This window comes from Solea solea, chromosome 19, assembly GCF_958295425.1.
Source record: "Solea solea chromosome 19, fSolSol10.1, whole genome shotgun sequence".
Lineage (NCBI taxonomy): Eukaryota > Metazoa > Chordata > Actinopteri > Pleuronectiformes > Soleidae > Solea > Solea solea.
In genome coordinates this window covers 20,317,196-20,336,133 of record NC_081152.1, presented here as the reverse complement: position 1 = coordinate 20,336,133, position 18,938 = coordinate 20,317,196, and the positions used below count along the sequence as shown (strand labels likewise).

Genomic DNA, 18,938 nt, shown 5'->3' with positions numbered 1-18,938 from the left:
TTTTATTTTGAAAATCCCCCCCGAATGCACTGTGTTGAAAGGTTATAAAATGGCGCCCTCTAGTGGCTTTTAATCTCAACCGCACCTTCAATTTCACCAACAGCGATCCAGGCTAAGCACCGCCCACTCGCAGCTCACTCTTTGTAACCGACGTAAAACACAAATAACCCTGATCAGAGTCTGACAGGCGACACCGCTCGCAACAACCTCCACAAATCACGTTAAATGTTTAAATTAAAGTAATAAACTGTTATCGCGAGGGTACAAGATGTTGTTTGGATACATGTACTAACGTATTCGCGGTGTTTTGAGTCATGCCTGAGAGACTAAACCCGGGGCTAAAACTGCTCCCGTGGAAGTACCGTCAGTGAAATCAGTGCAGCCACATTCATGAAAGTCTCATGAAATATCACAAACAGACGCTTGTGTGAACAAATAAACTCGTAGAACTCATTCAAACTAACACCACGAAGCTCAAACTATGTGTTTCACGTGATTTGTTTGTGTTCGTTTCGAGGATAAAGCGCGCTGTAAAGTGTCGCGCTAACTTTAAGCTAGCTCCGTGGAACCGCCTCCTGCCCGTGACGCATGAACGTAGAAACCCCGCGGGGGGTGAGAGCACGGAGGGCTGAGGACTGAACCCTCCTCGGCTCGGCGGTGGTTTGTTGTGGTGAGTGTGTACCATGGTGACAGAGGCTCCAGCATCTGTTCACTTTAGTTTAGCGGTTTTCACGGCAACAGAGGAGCGACCCCTGCTGCTGCTGCTGCTGCTGGAGCGTGTAAATCTGCCACCGTGTGTCCTCACAGAGAGAGGTAAGTGCTATACAAACTTTTTTTACTCCCTCTGTCCACGACTGTGGTGTTTACATGTCAGTGTTTTAGTGTTTAAAATCATTTAAACAGAGAGAATAAGAAGATCCTCAGCTCACCAGACTGACTGGTTGGACCTGGTGAGCGGCTGGATGCTGTTGAGCAACGAACTCCTTTTTTTCTCCCGTCATCTTCAATGTTACTCGAAAACAAGTGTGAAAATCACAGTATTCTTTGAAAATGTGAGTGATACTCATAATATTTCACGTTTCCTCTTCCTCTGCTGGACATTCACTGCTAAACTCGCCCTGTAGCTTTTGAGAAAACCCCAATAATTTGACTGAGGATGGTACTTTAAGTGTTTAAAGTAACCATGGCTAAGAACATTTAGCAAAATATTCCCATAGGCATAAATGGAGAGCAAAGATAAGCCCAATCAGCAGGCGCACGTTCAACATTTCTACTTATTCTTCCTCTTCCATGAGAACTTTGCTGCAAAACTTATGAAGAAACTTGAAGAAAACCCTAAAAAATCATCGTTAGCACAGAGATTCCCATTGGATTAAATGGACAGCAAATATCAATCCAATCAGCAGGCACACATTCAAAATTCCTTGTTATTCCTCTTCCATAAGAACTTTGCTTATGCTAATAAGCTAATCATAGCTGGCTTTGGCTTTTCTGTGCATTTCGAATACATGTAGTGAAGAAATGTGCTAAACATTGCAAATAAATTCCCATTGGATTAAATGGAGAACAAAGATCAATCCAATCAGCAGGTGCTCACTCTATATCTACATGTTTGCTGCAAAACTCATCAGTTTTAAGAGAAAACGCAGGAATCATCAGGAATGGGGCGCTTATCGTTTTTCCAATAAGAGTTTTGAGTGACTGTGGCAAAGAAAACTGCAAATTATTGCACACTTTTCCCATTGAAATGGATGGAGAGTGATGTTCTTTTAAAATGTCCATCGTTCTGCAGCTTTGAGAAAACAAAACAAACATCAGAAATGCTCAGTTCAATCAGTAAACTTGGAAACCATGGCATAACTAAGCGTTTTGAATAAGTTTTGTGAAGAAAATTGTAAAAATATTGCAAGCATTTCCCCCATTGGAATGGGTGGAGAGTGAGGCACTTTTAAAATGTTTAGTTCTGGTTCCACTTTCACCATACTTTTGCTGTAAATCTTTGAGAAAACCCAACAAATCAATTGATTGGAGAGCTGTGGCATAGCTAAGCGTTTTTGAGTAACTGTGGTGAAAATAAATTGCAAGAATTATGAAAATAACATCCATAGATCAATCTGAAGGCAGTTCTTGTTCTTTTTGCTCCTCTGCATCCTTCGTACATCGTCCTGCAGGTTTGAGAAAACCCAAATAAGTCATATCTCAGAATGCACGCTTGAATACAGGTGGTGAAGAAAATTGCACAAAAATATAATTAAAAATTGGAACGACTGGAGAGCAGAGATTAAAGGCAGATGGAATTCTGTACATCTTGTGTACCTAATAAAGTGGCTAGTTGGTGTTCTTTGTCAATTGGTGCCATTTTACAGATATGAGCTGAAATAAAACCAGAGCACAGAATCTATACAGAACTACATCAAAGTATAGCGTTAGAAATTTCATTTCACAATAATATCGTATATTGTGATTATTTTGGTCAGGATAATTATGAGAAGCTCACAGGTGATTAGAGCCCCCCTGCTGGCTGCATGTGGAGCTGCACCTGTTCCATGTTCTGGATTTATATGAATAATCATCGTCTGTTTACGCTCGGTGAAGCCCCCCCCCCCCCCCCCCCCCCCCCATGTAAATCTTTCAGAGCTGCTTAATTCCTTCCATCTGGCAAATGAGATAAACCCATTGGAATAAACAGAGGGGAGGAGCAGTAGGTGAGCGCCTTCTTAGTTTATACTAAATATAGGTTTAGTTTCAGCGTGAGATTGTTGCTTTCTGATGATGCACAGTGAAAATGAGTTACTGTAAATGTCCAACAAGTGTGTTAGACAGATGCGTGTGTGTGTGTGTGTGTGTGTGTATGTGTTAAATTAGAGACACTAAGAGGTACCAGACTAATAATCCTCCTTGAGTTAATCTTGATCAAGATGCACAGTACCTACTTTTCCTAATGAGACTCTGAGTGCTCCAGTTATATACAGTATGTAAAATATTTTTTATCCAGTTAACAAAAGTTCTTACCTCATAAAATCTGTCATCTTAAGTCTACAATATTGTAAGAATAATGTTCATGACTTAATCTCGGTATTTGACAGCCTTTTGCGACAGGAAACAGGAAGTTTGTTTCATTCACTCTCCCACACCAAACTCCATAGACAAAATCTGCGATTTTTACATCACAGCACGCAGGAGTTCTTGATCCACTGCTGCCTCCATCAGTGACTTCAAATTTATTTTGTGACTGTTTGAAGTCCTTTTGTTCAGATTAACCTCAGTGACACAAAGTGACCACACAAGGCAGCAGTGGACCAGCAGCACCTGTGTCCTGGCAAGGTAAAAACGCTACTTTTCTGAATGGAGTTTGGTGCAGGGGAGAGTGAGCAATTTCAAAAGTGACACAAACTTTAAAAAAAATATATTTTAAAGGTAAGATAAAGCAGCAAACAGATGTCAATCTGTTGTACTAGATGGGTTTACCTCGTCATCTTTGCCCATAACTGCTGGAGTTCCACAAGGCAGTGTCTTGGGGCCCTTACTTTTTCTGATCTTTATTGATGAACTTGCATCACACTTGAAGAATGACCTCCACCTATTTGTAGATGATTCAACTCTACATGTCATTATAAAACATCCTGGCCTGAGAGACACATGTGCTGCGAGTCTACAATGTGATCTGGACAAAATGAACAAGTGGGCCTCTGACTGGTGTATAACATTCAACGCAGGTAAAACTGAGGAGATGATTATAAGCAGGAAACGAGAACAGCCCCATCCTCCTCTCTACTTCATGAACGAAGAGCTAATGCTAACACAGAGTATTACTCTTCTCTGTGTCACCATCACCAATACTCTAACCTCGACTCCTTTCATCAAAAGTCTTGCCAAGAAGACAGCTAGGAGATTATATATCCTTGGACGCTTGGATAACAGCATAACAATTGTAACACCAGGCTCCTGTTGAATCATATTAAAATAAAAATAAAAACTTTTTAAGGTGATCATTTTTCACTCTGTGACAAAGCTGCCGAAAGCCAGTTTAAATTCCTTCCAGCGCCGGCCGTGCAGCTGTGGAGACCTTTGTTGTACTTTGGTCATTTTACTGGCCCGGGGTTTGTATTGTGGTGTTGCCATAGCAACCATTGCAGCTCCAAGCACTGCAGTGAACTTCAGTCTGTCTTCTGTTACAATAAAGACTGACAAAGTCTTGGACTAAGGCTTTAAAACAATAACAAAAATGACTGCAGTGATTTCTCAGGTAAAAGTTTGATAAATATCAATATATATTTAACAGCCTTCAAAAAGGATCTGAGAAGAGCTGAAAATATTGTTATTTTTTAAGTGATGATTCAGGTTTTTGAAGTTATAGCAGCTCAAGAACATGTTCTGTATCTCACCATCATTAGAAACTGGAAAGTTAAGTAAACTATTTACTCTCCCGCACCAAACTCCATAGAGAAAGTCTGTGGTCCACTGCTGCCTCGTGTGGTCAGTGTGTGTCACTGAGGTAAATCCAAAGAAAGGATTAAAAACCCCAGAAGAAACACAATAAGACATTTGAACACAGCGAGGGAGGCAGCAGTGGATCAAAAACTCCTTTGTTCTGTGACGTAAAATTGTTGATTTTCTCTATGGACTTTGGTGCAGAGACAACAAACGACATTAACCAAACAAATGGCCACGGACAGAATAAGCAACACTACTTTGATACACAGCTGTAAGCTTCTAGTTAATCAAGGTTATGCCAATTTCTTATCTTTTGAACAAGAACGTCCTCCAGCTCATTTATTTATGTCTTGTTAACTGCAGTCAATAGTAGTTAATACCCAGCACTGCTGTGATGTGTCAGGAACGGCAGAGGCATCTCCTCGTCCTCAGGACTGACAGATGAGTCCTCGTCCTCGGCTGAACCTCAGCACTGACCTGCAGTCTGCACAAAATCAACATGTGACAAGTTCAACGCTGCGTTCAGATTCATAAGGATGAAGATAACGGACGCAGGTGAAGCTGGATGAGGAGGAGTTTGCTCCTGTCGCAGCCGCAGACGAGTCATGTGAAGAAGTAAGTCAGGTGGGTGATCTTTGACTCTTTATGTAGCTGCCTCACTATTAACAGTGACCTGTATCTGTCGTCCAGTGTGACTGTGTGGTGTTATCGTACCGCCCTGTCTTAGTTTCTATCTTCTGACGGTTGGTTGGTAGGTTGAAAAACCTATAAATCTCTCGCATTTCTCATCCAAACACCACCAAAGTGGGCACTGCACACACTAGTATGTCCTTAGTAAGTCACCTGCCACATTTGAAACCTGTCGAGCGAAACGTTGGACGGACATTTATGCGATAAACAGACAGACTTTCCTTGAATTTTTCGAGAGAGAATCTATCTATAAACTACTGTAGATTAAAACTGCAGGAAGCATTGACTGGGCCCACCAGCTGCCATTGATCTGGGTTGCTGTGGCAACTGTGAGAGGGTGGAGCTATCGCATCAGAGCTGGAACCCGGTATCCTGTACGAAGTTTTGAGCAGCTCTGTCAACGTACAAAAAAGTTACAGGGCACTTCCTGTTTCAATTTGAGGAAGGTGCCTGACATGAAAGGAAACACTTTCCTTTCATGTTGCCTGTGTTCCACAGCAGGTCTTCACGTCACTCATGGGCTGATGTATGTTTGTTTGTTTGTTTGTTTAGTTTGTGACTATGTCACATCAACAGTCTCCTCATCCTCCAGGGATCGACGCGGAAACGTTTCCAAACATGGACATCGCAGAGAGCCTCGGAAGTCTCGAGTCCAGTCTTCTCGGATCTGAAGATGAGGAGGAGCTGCATCTGGAGTCTTTCACAGCGCCGGTCTTCACAGGCAAACCAAAAGTGATAAAGTCGGGCAAGCGGGCGTCTCCTGATGCTTCCTCACGCCAAGAGCCGAGGACGCCTGGAGCCACGATGATGAAGTCTGGCTCGCTCAGGTGAAGCACGTGCTTCTGTAGTTCTGGAGTTTTGTGATCATAGTTTTAAGTTCTGTCCTCCTTATGTCAATGGTTTCCATTCGCAAACTTCAAGAGAAGCTCTTTAATATCTATGTTAATCATCTCCAGTAAAACAACTTTAATAACTTGTGCTGCTATGTTGTACAAAAATGTGTTTAAATAGCCACCTTGTATCGTCTCTCCTGACAGAGACACAAGCACCAACAATGAACGTATGATTGTGTCTCCCATAGAAACCTGTGTCTTCGTAAGACCCCAGACTTCTCCAAAGTGCTGCCCAGAGTCAACGCCCCCAAAGACAGCAAACCCACCGTGTGCAGACGCCCGTCAGCGAGGGAATCCCCGTCTCCCGAGCTCCACCTGAACCCGGCCGACTACGTGAAAGAGGCCCTGCTGAACACCTCCGACGCCGTCTCCAACCCCAAGGTGCAGAAGACCATCATCACGCTGGTCGAGCGGCTGCAGGTACTGACAGAGAGACACAGAAACCTGTTCACCTGCCCTTTTATGTTCCTCTTTACCTTGTTTCCATTTCTCCTCTCGCCGCAGGAAGACTACAGCAAGCTGCTGATTAAACACGCAGAAGCGGAAAACACCATCGATCGTTTGCGTTTTGGAGCTAAGGTAGTAGATCAAGAGATGACACACTGTTTTGTAATTTAAAAGTATTTAATGAGGTTTTTTTTTAAGTTTTTCTTTTATATTTCTGCAAAAATATCATCAAAATAACCACTCACTCCCCTGTACCAAAGCCCATAGAGAAAATCAATTTTAAAACGGCAGCACACAAGAATTGTTGATCCACTTCTGCCTCCTTTAGTGAGTTTAAATATTTTAATTTGTCAGTTCGGTGTAAAAGAAAAGCCTTTGTTCAGATTTATCTAAGTGACACAAACTTACTAAATGAGGCACGAGTACACTGTAGCTCCTCTGTTCCCATGTGCTAAAATCGCTGATTTTCTCTATGGAGTTTGGTGCAGAAGAGTGAGCGGTTTACAAACTTCAGTTCCTAATTGGAAGAGGCCATTTAAGGTTGAGATAAAGCAGCAAAACATGTTCTTAATTAAGCGCACACTTTACCGTAGGTGGATAAATGAAAGAAGTCTCTGATGTCATCGTTGGGAGTGGAGATTAGAAGTCTAACTGCATTTCTGTAGGTGAACCTGTTCTCGGAGCCTCCGAAGCCGAGCTGCTCGGTGCCGTCAGAGCTGAGTCAGCACGCGTCCAGGTCCATGACGCTGGACTTTCCTCAGGCTCAGAGACCGCAGCTCGGCTCAGCTTCTCCTCAGACAAACGGACACGGCGCCGAGCCGAGTTTGTTCTCCGATACGTCAGCTCTGAGTTCTTCAGCTCACCACGGTATTAACACACACACACACACACACACACACACACGTCTGAATCAGTGAATTTATCGTAGTTTCTCTGAATGTGAACGTGTGTTATTGTTTATTATTCTATAAAACAGGCCTCAACATGGGACAACACGCCGCTCAGACTCTCCACAATCAGGCTGCCAAGTTCTTACAGCAGGTAACGGCTGCATGTATTATTATTGAAAGGTCCAGTGTGTAACGTTTAGGAGGTTTTATTGGCTGAAATTGAACATGTTTGTGTACGAATAAAATGACTTTAAAGTAACAAATCATTTTTAATTTTTAAAGTATTAGAGCAGTGTTTTATTTTGAGGTAAAGGCCTTGCTTTTTGGAGGCAGCCATCTTGTGCCGCCAGTTTTCCACAGAAGCCCAAATGGACAAAATAGTGAGTTGAGCGTGTGTAATTCTGTAAACAGAGAAAGAATGTGAAGGCCACTGTGTGGTGTGGTGTTGCAATCTGCAGACTCACCACTAGATGACACTAATGCTTACACACTGGACCTTTCTTTTAAATCACAGTTCAAAGTGGATGAAAATCCTGTCAAATGTGTTCAGGAAAGTGATGAAAGAAACGTAAACCATGATCCTGGGATTTCCTTTCAGCTGCTCACCTTTGAGGATCTCCTGAAGACCAAAACACCTCCACCGTTTCAACAGATGAAGGTAAGAAAGACACACCACGAACTGTGACCAGCACAGTGAACTCGTGTCCACACTCACGTCTCCACGCTGTCTCCTCAGGGTCTCTTACATCTCTTTGAAGAGCTCAACTCTTTGGAAATGGGCTACCTGTTGGCGAGGGACGAGCACAAACTACAGCAGCAGTGCGGGGACGACGTGACTCCATTTGACTGTGAACGGTGAGCGTCATGTGCCAGAAGCTCCCAGATATATAAGTTCATGTTTGGGATTCTTCTGGTTATTTGAGGTGTGGTTCAAACACACCAGCCTTAAGAACCGGCCTTGATCACGGATGTGAAAGAGAATTTGGCCTCTTAAAAAAATAGACATAATAAAGCAATGCCTGCTGAAGTCTTCAATATCTTAAGGATACTTTTGACTGCTTTATCTTACTGTTATACAGCCGTTTGTGAGAGAGTACCTGTTTTTTAAAGCAACACAAAAGTAATTTTCCTGTTTGAAAAGGCTGTCTATCGGCGAGTAGCAGTGGCTTAACATATTCTTACTTCTTTAGCAGACTTGTACTTTAGTAATTGAGGATTTAATTATTTATATTTTCAGTGAGTGAGTCTCAGTGTCTCTCTGGTTCTACCTCATACAACCACCACCAAGAATGTGTCTTACTTGATATTTCATTCCCTTTTTGTACGTAATCAGGGACCTGGAGGAGCAGATCCATCAGTTCCGACTACATGCGGAGGAGCTAAAGGAGCAGGTGGAGCAGACGCTGCACAACAAACCCACCTGTGAGACTCCGCCCTCTTCACCTCCTCAATCCTCACCTTCTTACGTTCACCCAGAGGGGGAGGAAACCCGGGGGCATCCACAGATCTCACCTGTGTCAGGAGCAGCTGAATCGGACGGTCAGGAGTCTGCTGTCAGCAGCAGCAGCAGCAGCCCACAGTGGAGCTGCACGTCCTTTTCACCGTCACACGGAGCCGCCGCTGCTGCTGCCACCGCCGCTCAGTCCACCTCACCGTCCGTCCATCGTCAACATCACCAGATTTGGGCGGAGCTGAGAAAGTCCAACAGCAGCAGTCTGAGCAGCCTGGCAGAGATTCCTGCCCCAGAGAGGAGGGAGAGCAAACTCCAGCCCGGGAGCAGCAGAACAGCGCCTCCTCAGGTCAGTGTTCGATTTTTGTGAATATCCAGCTATAATAGTAAGAGAAGCCATTTTGAGTTGTGAATTTGAGCCTTTGAGGAGTTCACGACTTGAAATTCTAACTGGAACTCAGTGTAAACCTTTAACTGGTTTTACTAAAGTCATTTTCAGCATCATCATGCTCATTATTGTTTGTTTGTGTCGTTGACCAGGACGGACTCATCTCTCCAGAGATGGACAGTGGCTTTGTCGGTTCAGAGAGCAGCCGTGTGACTCCCGCTGCAGCTCCCAGTCCTCTCCACCAGATGGCATCACAGAGGTACGTCACCACACACACACACCTTCAGATTATTATTCTATCTGTGGCTTTGCGGTCACTTTTCAGAGCCTAAAAACTCTTGAAACTTGGCATGGAGGTCCGGTCTGGCAAAAATGCAATATTGGCACAGTTCCCGGACCCGTGCGTGGCTCAAGGGCTCTACAGCGCCCCCCTAAGGTGAAAACAGAGGCAGAGGTGGGAAGATGTTATAGACCAAGACGAATAAAAAAAGTGCACCGAAATCATGGCCCCAACTCAACAGGAAGTCGGCCGTTTTGAATTCTGACATCCCATTTTGACGATTTGCACCCTACATAAATGAGTAAGACACGTCAAAGGTGAAGGTTGTCGAAAGGTTTTGCTGATTCAAAAGTTTCATCTTATTTTCAGCACGTCAGTGTTTTGTGAAGCACTTAAATAAATATTAATCTGAAAAGAACACATATAGTGTCATTGAATGATTAGTATGTGCTCATTAGGGCAGAATCTAATGAATATGATAAATGTGCAGATTTAGCTGAGACCATACATTATGATACTAAGTAAAGGGAAATATTGCGTTTTGTTCCATTAACAGTCTTTTTCTTATTTATTTTTTTATTTTTTTAAAGGAAAAATCCATGGTGAAATATTAATTTCATGTGCCTTATTACAATGCAGAAATCCGCTGTTGTAAACTGTGTAAACTACTGTGTAAGAACGTTTTCATATCAATACACTTTATGACAAACTATCCCGACTCGGATGGAAAAATAAATATATATACTCTATAAATGGCCTAATATTATTTTGAGTTTGTAAAGCATATATTTGTTAGAATAATGTGATTAATAATGTGTTTTATGGACGAGTTATTCAAAAAAATCTCAAGTAAAAGCCTGAAAAATTCAGTGAATTGAAACGTTTTGAAATGTTTTACAGGATCACACTATATAAATATTGTGATATTTTAGTGTATTGTGTATTTTCTTACATCTGATTTGGTATTTTAACCGATGTTTCCACTTTTGTGCGACTCAGGGATCTGGAGCAGCTGATCTGTCACGCACGACTGTGCACCAAGAACCTGATGGAGATGATGGAAGGCAAGATGCAGGAGGAGTCCGCCTGTGAGACTCCGCCCACTCCACCTCCTCCTCCTCCTCAGTCCACACCGCCTTCGTCCGCTGTTCCGTCAGAGGCTGAAGAAGCTCGGAGGATTTCACACGTTCTTCCTCCTCCATACGCGTCTCTGAAGGTCGGCCCAGGAAAGACTGAGTCACATGTTCAGGAGTCGTCCGTCGTCAGCAGCAGCGTCAGCAGCAGCGTCAGGTCCAACCCAGCGTCACACAGAACCTCTGCTCACTCCACGTCACTGTTCACTCACCCTCACCCTCATGCTCATCCTCATCCTCATCCTCATGCTCATCCTCGCCACGTTCAGAGTTCAGAGATGAGAGAGTCGCCGAGCAGGAGCAGGTCTCGCCACCAGATGGCGTCACAGAGGTGAGTCTCCACATTATGTGTCCACCAGGCTGCGATTCAGTCATTATTTATTCATCAAATTTACAATTCTGTTCTGTGCCATATCAGAGATGAATCCATGAGATGAAGTCAGAAAATGTTAAAAAAAAGTCAGAAATTCAGTTTTTGGTGAATTCTTTGTCATATGGAGCAAAGAAATTGAAATTTAAGAAGCTAGAAAGTCTGAGAACTTGTTTTAAGTAGTCAAAAAAACACTTAAAGAGCTGTTTCACCCATTTTTTCCCACTTGGTCGAGTATTTTTCACATCTTTTACTCATAAAAGTTGTTATAATTGACAGAAACACAGGGAAGAGCGGTGTAGCGGTGCTTTTATTCTTTTTGAAGGAAGCGACTTTGACGTTTTATTTCTTCCTCTCAATCCCAACAATGTCCTCTATTGTTGTGGGAATGAGACTCAGTGTCTCAGGTCGTCTGTCTCAGCAGACAATGGACATTTATCTCTAAAAAACGATATATTTTTATGGGTGAATGAAGCTTTTTAATGGATTAAAATAGTTCACTAATCAGTTAACAATAATAATAATAATTGTAATACATCTCATATCTTTTTCATCTGTACAGAACTGCGTGTTGACTGTATCTGTCACATTTTAATGCACCGTGGGATCAACTTTGTGCAAGAATCTCAGTTTTTCCCTCAGTTTCAGTTATTTTAAGCAAGTTGAGAGAAAAATGTGTTGAAAAGTTTGTAAAATTCATCTTATTCACGTCATTAGTGCAGATAACACGCTGATGTTTACCTTTCTGAATTCACCTGGTGTTTTCAAGCACAACTCAACTGAAACTGAAGGTTGTTTTGGTCCAGTTTTTATAAAACTCAGAGAAACTCGAGTCTTTCAAGAGGAGGAATATTCAAATATCATGTGTTGATGTGGATTTCATTAGTTTCTCTTCTTATTGTTTCAGGCCTGACGAGAGAAGCTGGAGCGACGAGTTCAGTGAAATCAGACAAACGTCCTGGACGCCGCTGAAAACCTCCAGCGTGGTCAGACCCAAAACCCCACAGAGTCGAATGTGTAAGTAAAGATGAGAACGAGGATAATAAACCTCGTATTTATTTGTTTATTTATTTATATATTTATTTGTTTATTGATAAAAGTGTTTCTTTTGCTGTGTATTTAACACGCGCTCTTCTCTCGTCGCTGCAGCTGAAAACAGTCGGAGTGACTCGTTCACCAAGTCCTTCAACTCCCTCTACAGATCCCACCCAAGCTCCGCCCTCCCAACACCGCATCGCCATGGTGATTCTCTCAGAACTACGGCATCCAGACAGGTGGCAAATCATGAGTAAGTGTGTGTGTGTGTGTGTGTGTGTGTGTGTGTGTGTGTGTGTGTGTGTGGCTGGCAGCAGTCTCCATGGTGACAACTGTAAACAAGGTCATGTTTATGGCTCCCTGCAGAGATTTCACTGTGAAAAGCTGATTTATTGTTATTATGATCTTATTACACGCTTATAAAAATAGTTTATACATGCGTAGGATATAAGAGGATATAAAGCTGGACACAGCGCATTGTTTGTTCTTCGCATAGAACAGGAACAATAGATTGTAAAATAATGAAATAAAATTAAAATTAGAAAGCAACAATCAACCCTGAGGAAAAGTCATTTCTGTATTCTAGCTGTTTATCGTCTTTATGATCTTTATATTTTCGTAATTCTGATTTATTTGGCCTTTGTAATTTCTTTACAGGTAAAAGGAACAATAATATGGCTTATAAATACAGTCTAATTCTGCTGTAGCACAAATAATTTTAATTAATGTTTAATTTATTACAAACCTAACCTAAGTCGGATTTGACTTAATGTCTTTAAACCCTGGAAAATACACAAATCACAGCAGATGTACGTATAAGACATGATCCAAGAACTTAGATTTAATATTATTATTTTGTGTTAATTTTATTAAAAAGGAACCATTCTGAAGAATATTGCCAAATAAATACACGATACAAAGGAACTGTGAAAAACGAACCACGACGAACTCATGAGTAAATTTACCTGCTGTTGTTAAGAAACACTGAATCTGAAACTTTAATGAGCGTTCATGCAGAAAAATAAACATTTACATTAAACTGTGAAGATTTGCACCTGAATCAACAAATAACGTTAATAAATATGTGTTTTTTACGCCTGAATAAAGTGGTTTTAAGAGTTTAGTTGCACTTAAATGATGTTTGTTTGCTTCAATTCCTCTCATTTTTCAGACCCGAGGAAATCTGTTCGAGCGATGAATTCAATGAACTCAGGCGAACTGCTCGCACGCCGCCCAAAGAATCCCATACAGTGGGACAGAAAACACCACAGCATCACAGAGGTTAGTTTATCCCAACGCTCAAATTTACCGTTGATCTGAAAAACCACAGCGTTTGATTAAAGTGACGCTTGCTTCTGCGGATTGAACCTTTTAAACTTGAAGTATTTAAACAAAGTTGGATTTTTTGTGGAATCAACATTTAAAACTTGGAGAGAGAGAGACTGACTCACAAGCCCCGCCCCCTCCCTGTTCCCCGCCTCCTCCTTCCAAACACATGTTTCTAACTGTCCAAAACTGGCAACGTGTTTTGGAGTTGTCATATTCCAAGAACGGTCGATGACAGAGATGAAATGTTTGGTTTGTGAGGGTCAGGAGGTTTTCAGCAGCTCCAACATTTACTCTTGTGAAAAACTTGACAGAGAAATGACAGTTTTAAAATCACCCTCATTCTCATTTTTTAAAACCTTCAGAGCAGAGTTTTAACATGGGAGTCAATGGAGGTTTGAGCGGAACTCTGTGATTTTAGGTGATTTTAAGAAAAACTGCAAGTCATATGAAAATGAAAACAACACACAGGGTTAGACAACAACCATGGCAACGTTTTTAATTAAAAAATTGTGAAATTGTGGGCGGGAGTAGAGTTTGTTTAGAGATTTTTGTTGTGATTATTTTCCTGGACCTCAGCAGAGTGCCACACACAATCATTATAAAATCTGAAAAACGTCAGAAAAAAAAGAGTTAAAAACTTAAACTGCGATTGTTTAAAAGTCGTAATAGATATCAACACTTTGACTTAGGTGAGAACCGCCCTAAGTCTTGTGCGTTGTTTAAGTTCCAACCACCTCTCTACGTTAAAGTACGACGACACTGTGACTCCAAAGTGATCGTTTATTCGAACGATTTGCATGGAAGTTGTCCGCAGTTTTTTGCGATTTGTATCGCCATGGTTACTCGAAACGCTTAGAAAAGTCATGGCACACAATTCCTGATCAAACCACACGTTTTCATATAGGATGTGTCGGTTTTTTCTCAAAACTGTGGGAGGAGTTGCGTGCCAAAGAAGAAACGCAGAATAATAACAATTCAATTCAATTCAATTTTATTTGTATAGTGCCAAATCATAACATACATGATCTCAAGGCTCTGTACATAGACAACATCAAGGAGAGCAGAGAGCAGTTCACACAATGAGCAAACACTAGGCATCAGTGGAGAGAAAAAACTCCCTCTTAACAGAAGAAGAAATCTCTGACAGAACCAGGCTCAGAGGTGTGCAGCATCTGCCTCGACCGGTTGGGGTGAAAGGAAAATGGGGGACAGAAGAAAACAAAAGATGCTTGCTGTGCAATGCTGAGCAGGCACTCTAATAAATATGTTCTAGATGTTTAATCTGTCCCTCAGTGAAGAGAGGAAAAGCTAACACGGGTCACATATTTGTTTTTTATTTACAGGCAAGCCGAGGCTGGCAGTTTCTTTCATGCAGCCATCCACGTCGTCGTCACAGTCCCAGCCTCAGATGAACAAGTGTCTCCACTCGTCTCCTCCTGCTGCACCAGGCAACTGCTTTTCACACTCTAACAGCGTCCAGAGACGGAGACAAATACCTGCTGCCCTGCACACACACGCAGAAATACACTGAAGTGCAGGATTCTCGATACCCTATTTGTTCAATTAAAACAATAAATTCAATGAATTGAAACATAAACTCAGCAGAATTTCAAGATCTGCTTTCTTTAATCAGTCAAAACTGAATTAAAAGCCTGAATTTAACTGCTCAGATGTCTTCAATAAAACTTCATACTGCTCACAATAACACAATCACTAGTGGAAATGTCTTTATTTTTTTAATCCTGAGACAGAGACAGAGACAGAGACAGTATGGTACCTACAGCACTCCAGAAAATTAAATATTGCTTCTGGTGACATTATGGGACTTTTAATTTGAAATTTCTCTAAAACTCGACAGCAAAAATGTCTGAAGTAGTCATCGATGTCCTGAACACAACCTCGTCAGTTGTGAACATTTTTGTTTTTATCACATCTCAAAGTTCACCGTTTTCTAATTAAAAAGTGCAAAAAAATTTAATTGGAAATTTCTCTAAAAATGATTAATTTGCAGTTTGATAGTAGACATTGATGTCCTGAACACAACCTCGTCAGTCGTGGTCTTGTAATACATTTTTAGTTTTTATTACATCTCAAATTTTAGATTTTGTTTTAATAAAATGCTAAATATCGAACTTTAATTTGAAATTTCTCTAAAACTATCCAGTAAAAAGGACTGATTTGCAGTCTGCTAGTAGTCATAGATGTCCTGAACACAACCTCGTCAGTCCTAGTCAGAACCTATGGAAATATTTGTTTTTATCACAAATACTGGACCTTTAATTTGAAATTTCTCTGAAACGATAAAAATTATTATTTTGCAATATGCTAATAGACAATGAACGCAACCTAGCCACTCGTGGTTAGAAATTATGAACATTTTAGTTTTTATTACATCTCAAATTTGAGATTATTTAGATAAAAAAAAAGTGAATATGGAAATTTTAACTTGATTTTTCTCCAAAACTGTGCACTCAAGACTTTTAATTTGAAATTTCTCTAAAATTGTCGTAATTCAGCCTTTAACCAAACATTTCATGATCTCTATCTTTTTGTTTTTGTGTTTTTTTTGCTTTTTTTTTGTTTGTATGTTTTTTTGCTGTGTGTGTGTGTGTGTGTGTGTGTGTTTTTGTGTATCACAGCAGATGGAACTGACAGCAGAAATCATCAAGCTCCACCATTTTGTGTTGAATGTTCAGCACATCGACAACGACGATCTGAACGTAAGAAAACTCTGGGTTTTTTTATTTGTCAGTGAAGGCAAACGACCACTAGGTGGTGACTCTAGTTATTTTATATTTAATCAGAATCCACTCTTTCAGGTTTGTCGTTGATTATTCTGTGTTTTCGGTTGATCTTTTTGTTCCGTTAAGGACAAGTTAGAGGAAACAAGACGTCACCTTCCTCCTCCTCCTCCTCCTCCTCCTCTTTGTCTCCCTCCTGCTGTCTTCGATGTCCTCGCTGTGGACGCCTTGGACCGCACAGAGAGACAGAACCAGGTTTGTCTGACGTGATTCTGCTCAGAAACTTTGCCGTGTTAAAACAGTCGTTTACTTTGTTACTTTGTTTACGTTGTTTCACAAAAAGCTCAATCATTTTTTTCTTCGGTAACTGACATGAGAGATACGTGCTAACGTCGCTGCTAACCTTCTGTTTGTCACAGACTCTCGCAGACGCTCTGACTCGCACACACACGCACGCTGCCAAACTGCGGAGTCGCCCGACGGAACGACGAGGAGCCGCCGCGCCGTAGCTCCGCCTCCACTGCCACCGTGCATGATCGTGGGTCAACCTTTACTGTAAGTAACATACGCACTAACAATTTATCATTTATGAATCTGAATCTCAAAAATGAAATGACGCAAATGAGTAAATCAGTAAGTCTGCAATAGAATCGTTGACTAGCCATTTTATAAAGAAAATGAAGTAAATGTTGTTGCATTAAAGTATAAAAGTATTGTTTTGTATCATGGAAAATATGAATCATCTGAATCTTGACTTTAAAAATGAGATTAAATGTAGAACAAGTCGAAGTAAATGTGTGCACACCTCGAATTTGACTGAAACAACGTCCTGACAGGATATTGTTAAAATCTCGATGCTAATTGGTTTATCTTGTCACATGGTTTTGTGAGTTGAAATATTTCACGTTGCAGTTTTGACGCGTCCATTTTGCTGACGTATATATTTGCATCGTCCTTGTACGTGAATTGGTTGTGACAGATTTTACGTCTTTTTTCACGTTGTTTTTCTCTTTTTTTTGTTCATCCTCATTTCAGCGTGTACCCGCTGCCCGTCCACGTTTCTCCTAGCAGCAACAGCACGGGTTCATCACCAGGGGTCATCAGAGGTCACGACGCAAGCCGCTTGCCGCCGCCACCGCCGCCCGTGGATGAGCTGAGCTCTCTGGACTCTTCTCTGAACAGAGCCATCCGAGCGGCTCGACGCATGAGACACACGTCCAGACACATGGCTCACTCTCAAGCTCAGGGACTGCACTATCACAAACTGCTGAGTCATTCCTGAAGCCCCGCCCCCTCAAGCAACAAGCCTTCAAAGAGAAAAAAAAATGTCTTTTTTTGACAATTTCTGACTTCTTATGGACCAAACACATGCCGATGATATTTGATGTGAGACAAAGCCTTAGTTTCTACATTTCTTTAGTTTCTCAGGGGTGCACGGTGTCTCTGTGGTAAGCGCCAGTGTCTCACAGCAAGCAGGTTCTAGGTTTGAATCCCGTTTCGACTGCTGTGTCATTCTTATCTCAAAAAAGGTGCTAAAATCATGCAGGACTGTAGATCAGTTTGATTGAAAATGTTGTTAATCATATTGATTTTCTAACTTCTGTCCAAATATTGTGGTTGTCATGAGTTAAAGGGATAATTCAGGTGTTTTTAGGTGTGTTTGCATGAGGCGTTGACTCACACATCCCGAGCTGAAGCCACCGAAAAACCAACACATTTTAGCCACTGAACAAAAACGTTAAAATCAAATCGCTCTTTCACCAAAGTCCATAGAGAAAACCAGCGTTTTTAGCTTGTGGGTGACACAGGAGCTGCTGTTCGTCTGCTGCCTCGTGTGGTCAGTTTATGTCACTTGGTTGATTCTGAGCAAATGTTTTTAAAAGAAGACGTTACAATATAACACATTTGATTTTACTGATGGATGCAACAGTGGATCAACGGCTCCTCCTGTGTGCTGTGATGTAAAATCACTGGTTTTCTCTATGGGGTTTGGTGTGAGGACAATTGATGGTTTAATGGTGAGTTTTTGTTTTACTTGTGTTCCCATGCAGGGGGCGCTCACCACACGTGTGTGTCGTCAGTGCCTCACACAAACACACTTCAAAAAGACTTTTATTAAGAGGCATTTGTTGATCATGTGATTATATTTTTGATAATTATGTGCCACATTTGTCTGTAGTTTGTAGAAAGAACTTTGCTCAGGATTTTGTTTGTATTTTACTTGTTTATGACATAAAACTGTGACTCTTTATGAATGTTGTTATATTTCCATACGACCCAGATATTTTTGAACTTATTGTTGACTTTTTTTGTCACAAAAGTCGTAGGTTAGTATGTCGTCCAAAATGTGACAAAAAAGTCGTAGGTTAGTATGTCGTCCAAAATGTGACAAAAAAGTCATAGTTTACTATGTCGTCCAAAATGTGACAAGAAAGTTACAGTTTAGTATGTCGTCCAAAATGTGACAAAGTCATAGATTAGTATGTCGTCCAAAATGTGACAAAGTCATAGATTAGTATGTCGTCCAAAATGTGACAAAGTCATAGATTAGTATGTCGTCCAAAATGTGACAAAAAAGTCATAGTTTAGTATGTCGTCCAAAATGTGACAAAAAAGTCATAGTTTAGTATGTCGTCCAAAATGTGACAAAGTCATAGATTAGTATGTCGTCCAAAATGTGACAAAAAAGTCATAGTTTAGTATGTCGTCCAAAATGTGACAAAGTCATAGTTTAGTATGTCGTCCAAAATGTGACAAAGTCATAGATTAGTATGTCGTCCAAAATGTGACAAAAAAGTCATAGTTTAGTATGTCGTCCAAAATGTGACAAAAAAGTCATAGATAAGTATGTCGTCCAA

At 41.1% G+C, this 18,938-nt stretch overlaps 1 protein-coding gene across 6 annotated transcripts; it reads left to right on the top strand.

Annotated features, from left to right (window-relative positions):
* The first annotated feature begins 374 nt into the window (after nt 1-374).
* akna (AT-hook transcription factor) lies at nt 375-18,331 on the top strand. 6 transcript variants are annotated; one of them, XM_058617956.1, is made up of 21 exons: nt 376-813; nt 904-1,052; nt 4,838-5,058; nt 5,677-5,951; nt 6,206-6,437; nt 6,522-6,596; nt 7,130-7,331; nt 7,441-7,505; nt 7,905-8,012; nt 8,091-8,209; nt 8,688-9,153; nt 9,345-9,451; nt 10,472-10,936; nt 11,883-11,992; nt 12,125-12,263; nt 13,182-13,291; nt 14,683-14,787; nt 15,979-16,059; nt 16,210-16,335; nt 16,500-16,635; nt 17,116-18,331. In XM_058617956.1, the coding sequence occupies exons 4-21, from the start codon at nt 5,686-5,688 to the stop codon at nt 17,360-17,362; spliced, it is 3,159 nt and encodes a 1,052-aa protein (XP_058473939.1). In that variant the 5' UTR covers nt 376-813; nt 904-1,052; nt 4,838-5,058; nt 5,677-5,685; the 3' UTR covers nt 17,363-18,331. The 6 variants fall into 6 exon arrangements, with proteins under 6 accessions (XP_058473942.1, XP_058473938.1, XP_058473939.1 ...); XM_058617959.1 differs by lacking the exon at nt 904-1,052 and having other exon boundaries at nt 375-813; nt 4,838-5,049; nt 5,717-5,951; XM_058617955.1 differs by lacking the exon at nt 904-1,052 and having other exon boundaries at nt 375-813; nt 4,838-5,049.
* The last annotated feature ends 607 nt before the right edge of the window (nt 18,332-18,938 follow it).

Bases quoted from the DNA above. Each gene is read 5' to 3' on its own strand.
- akna (XM_058617955.1), top strand. From the start codon at position 5,686: ATGTCACATCAACAGTCTCCTCATCCTCCAGGGATCGACGCGGAAACG. The intron at 7,332-7,440 runs GTATTAACACAC...TCTATAAAACAG, and splicing joins GAGTTCTTCAGCTCACCACG to GCCTCAACATGGGACAACAC. The intron at 11,993-12,124 runs GTAAGTAAAGAT...TCGTCGCTGCAG, and splicing joins AACCCCACAGAGTCGAATGT to CTGAAAACAGTCGGAGTGAC.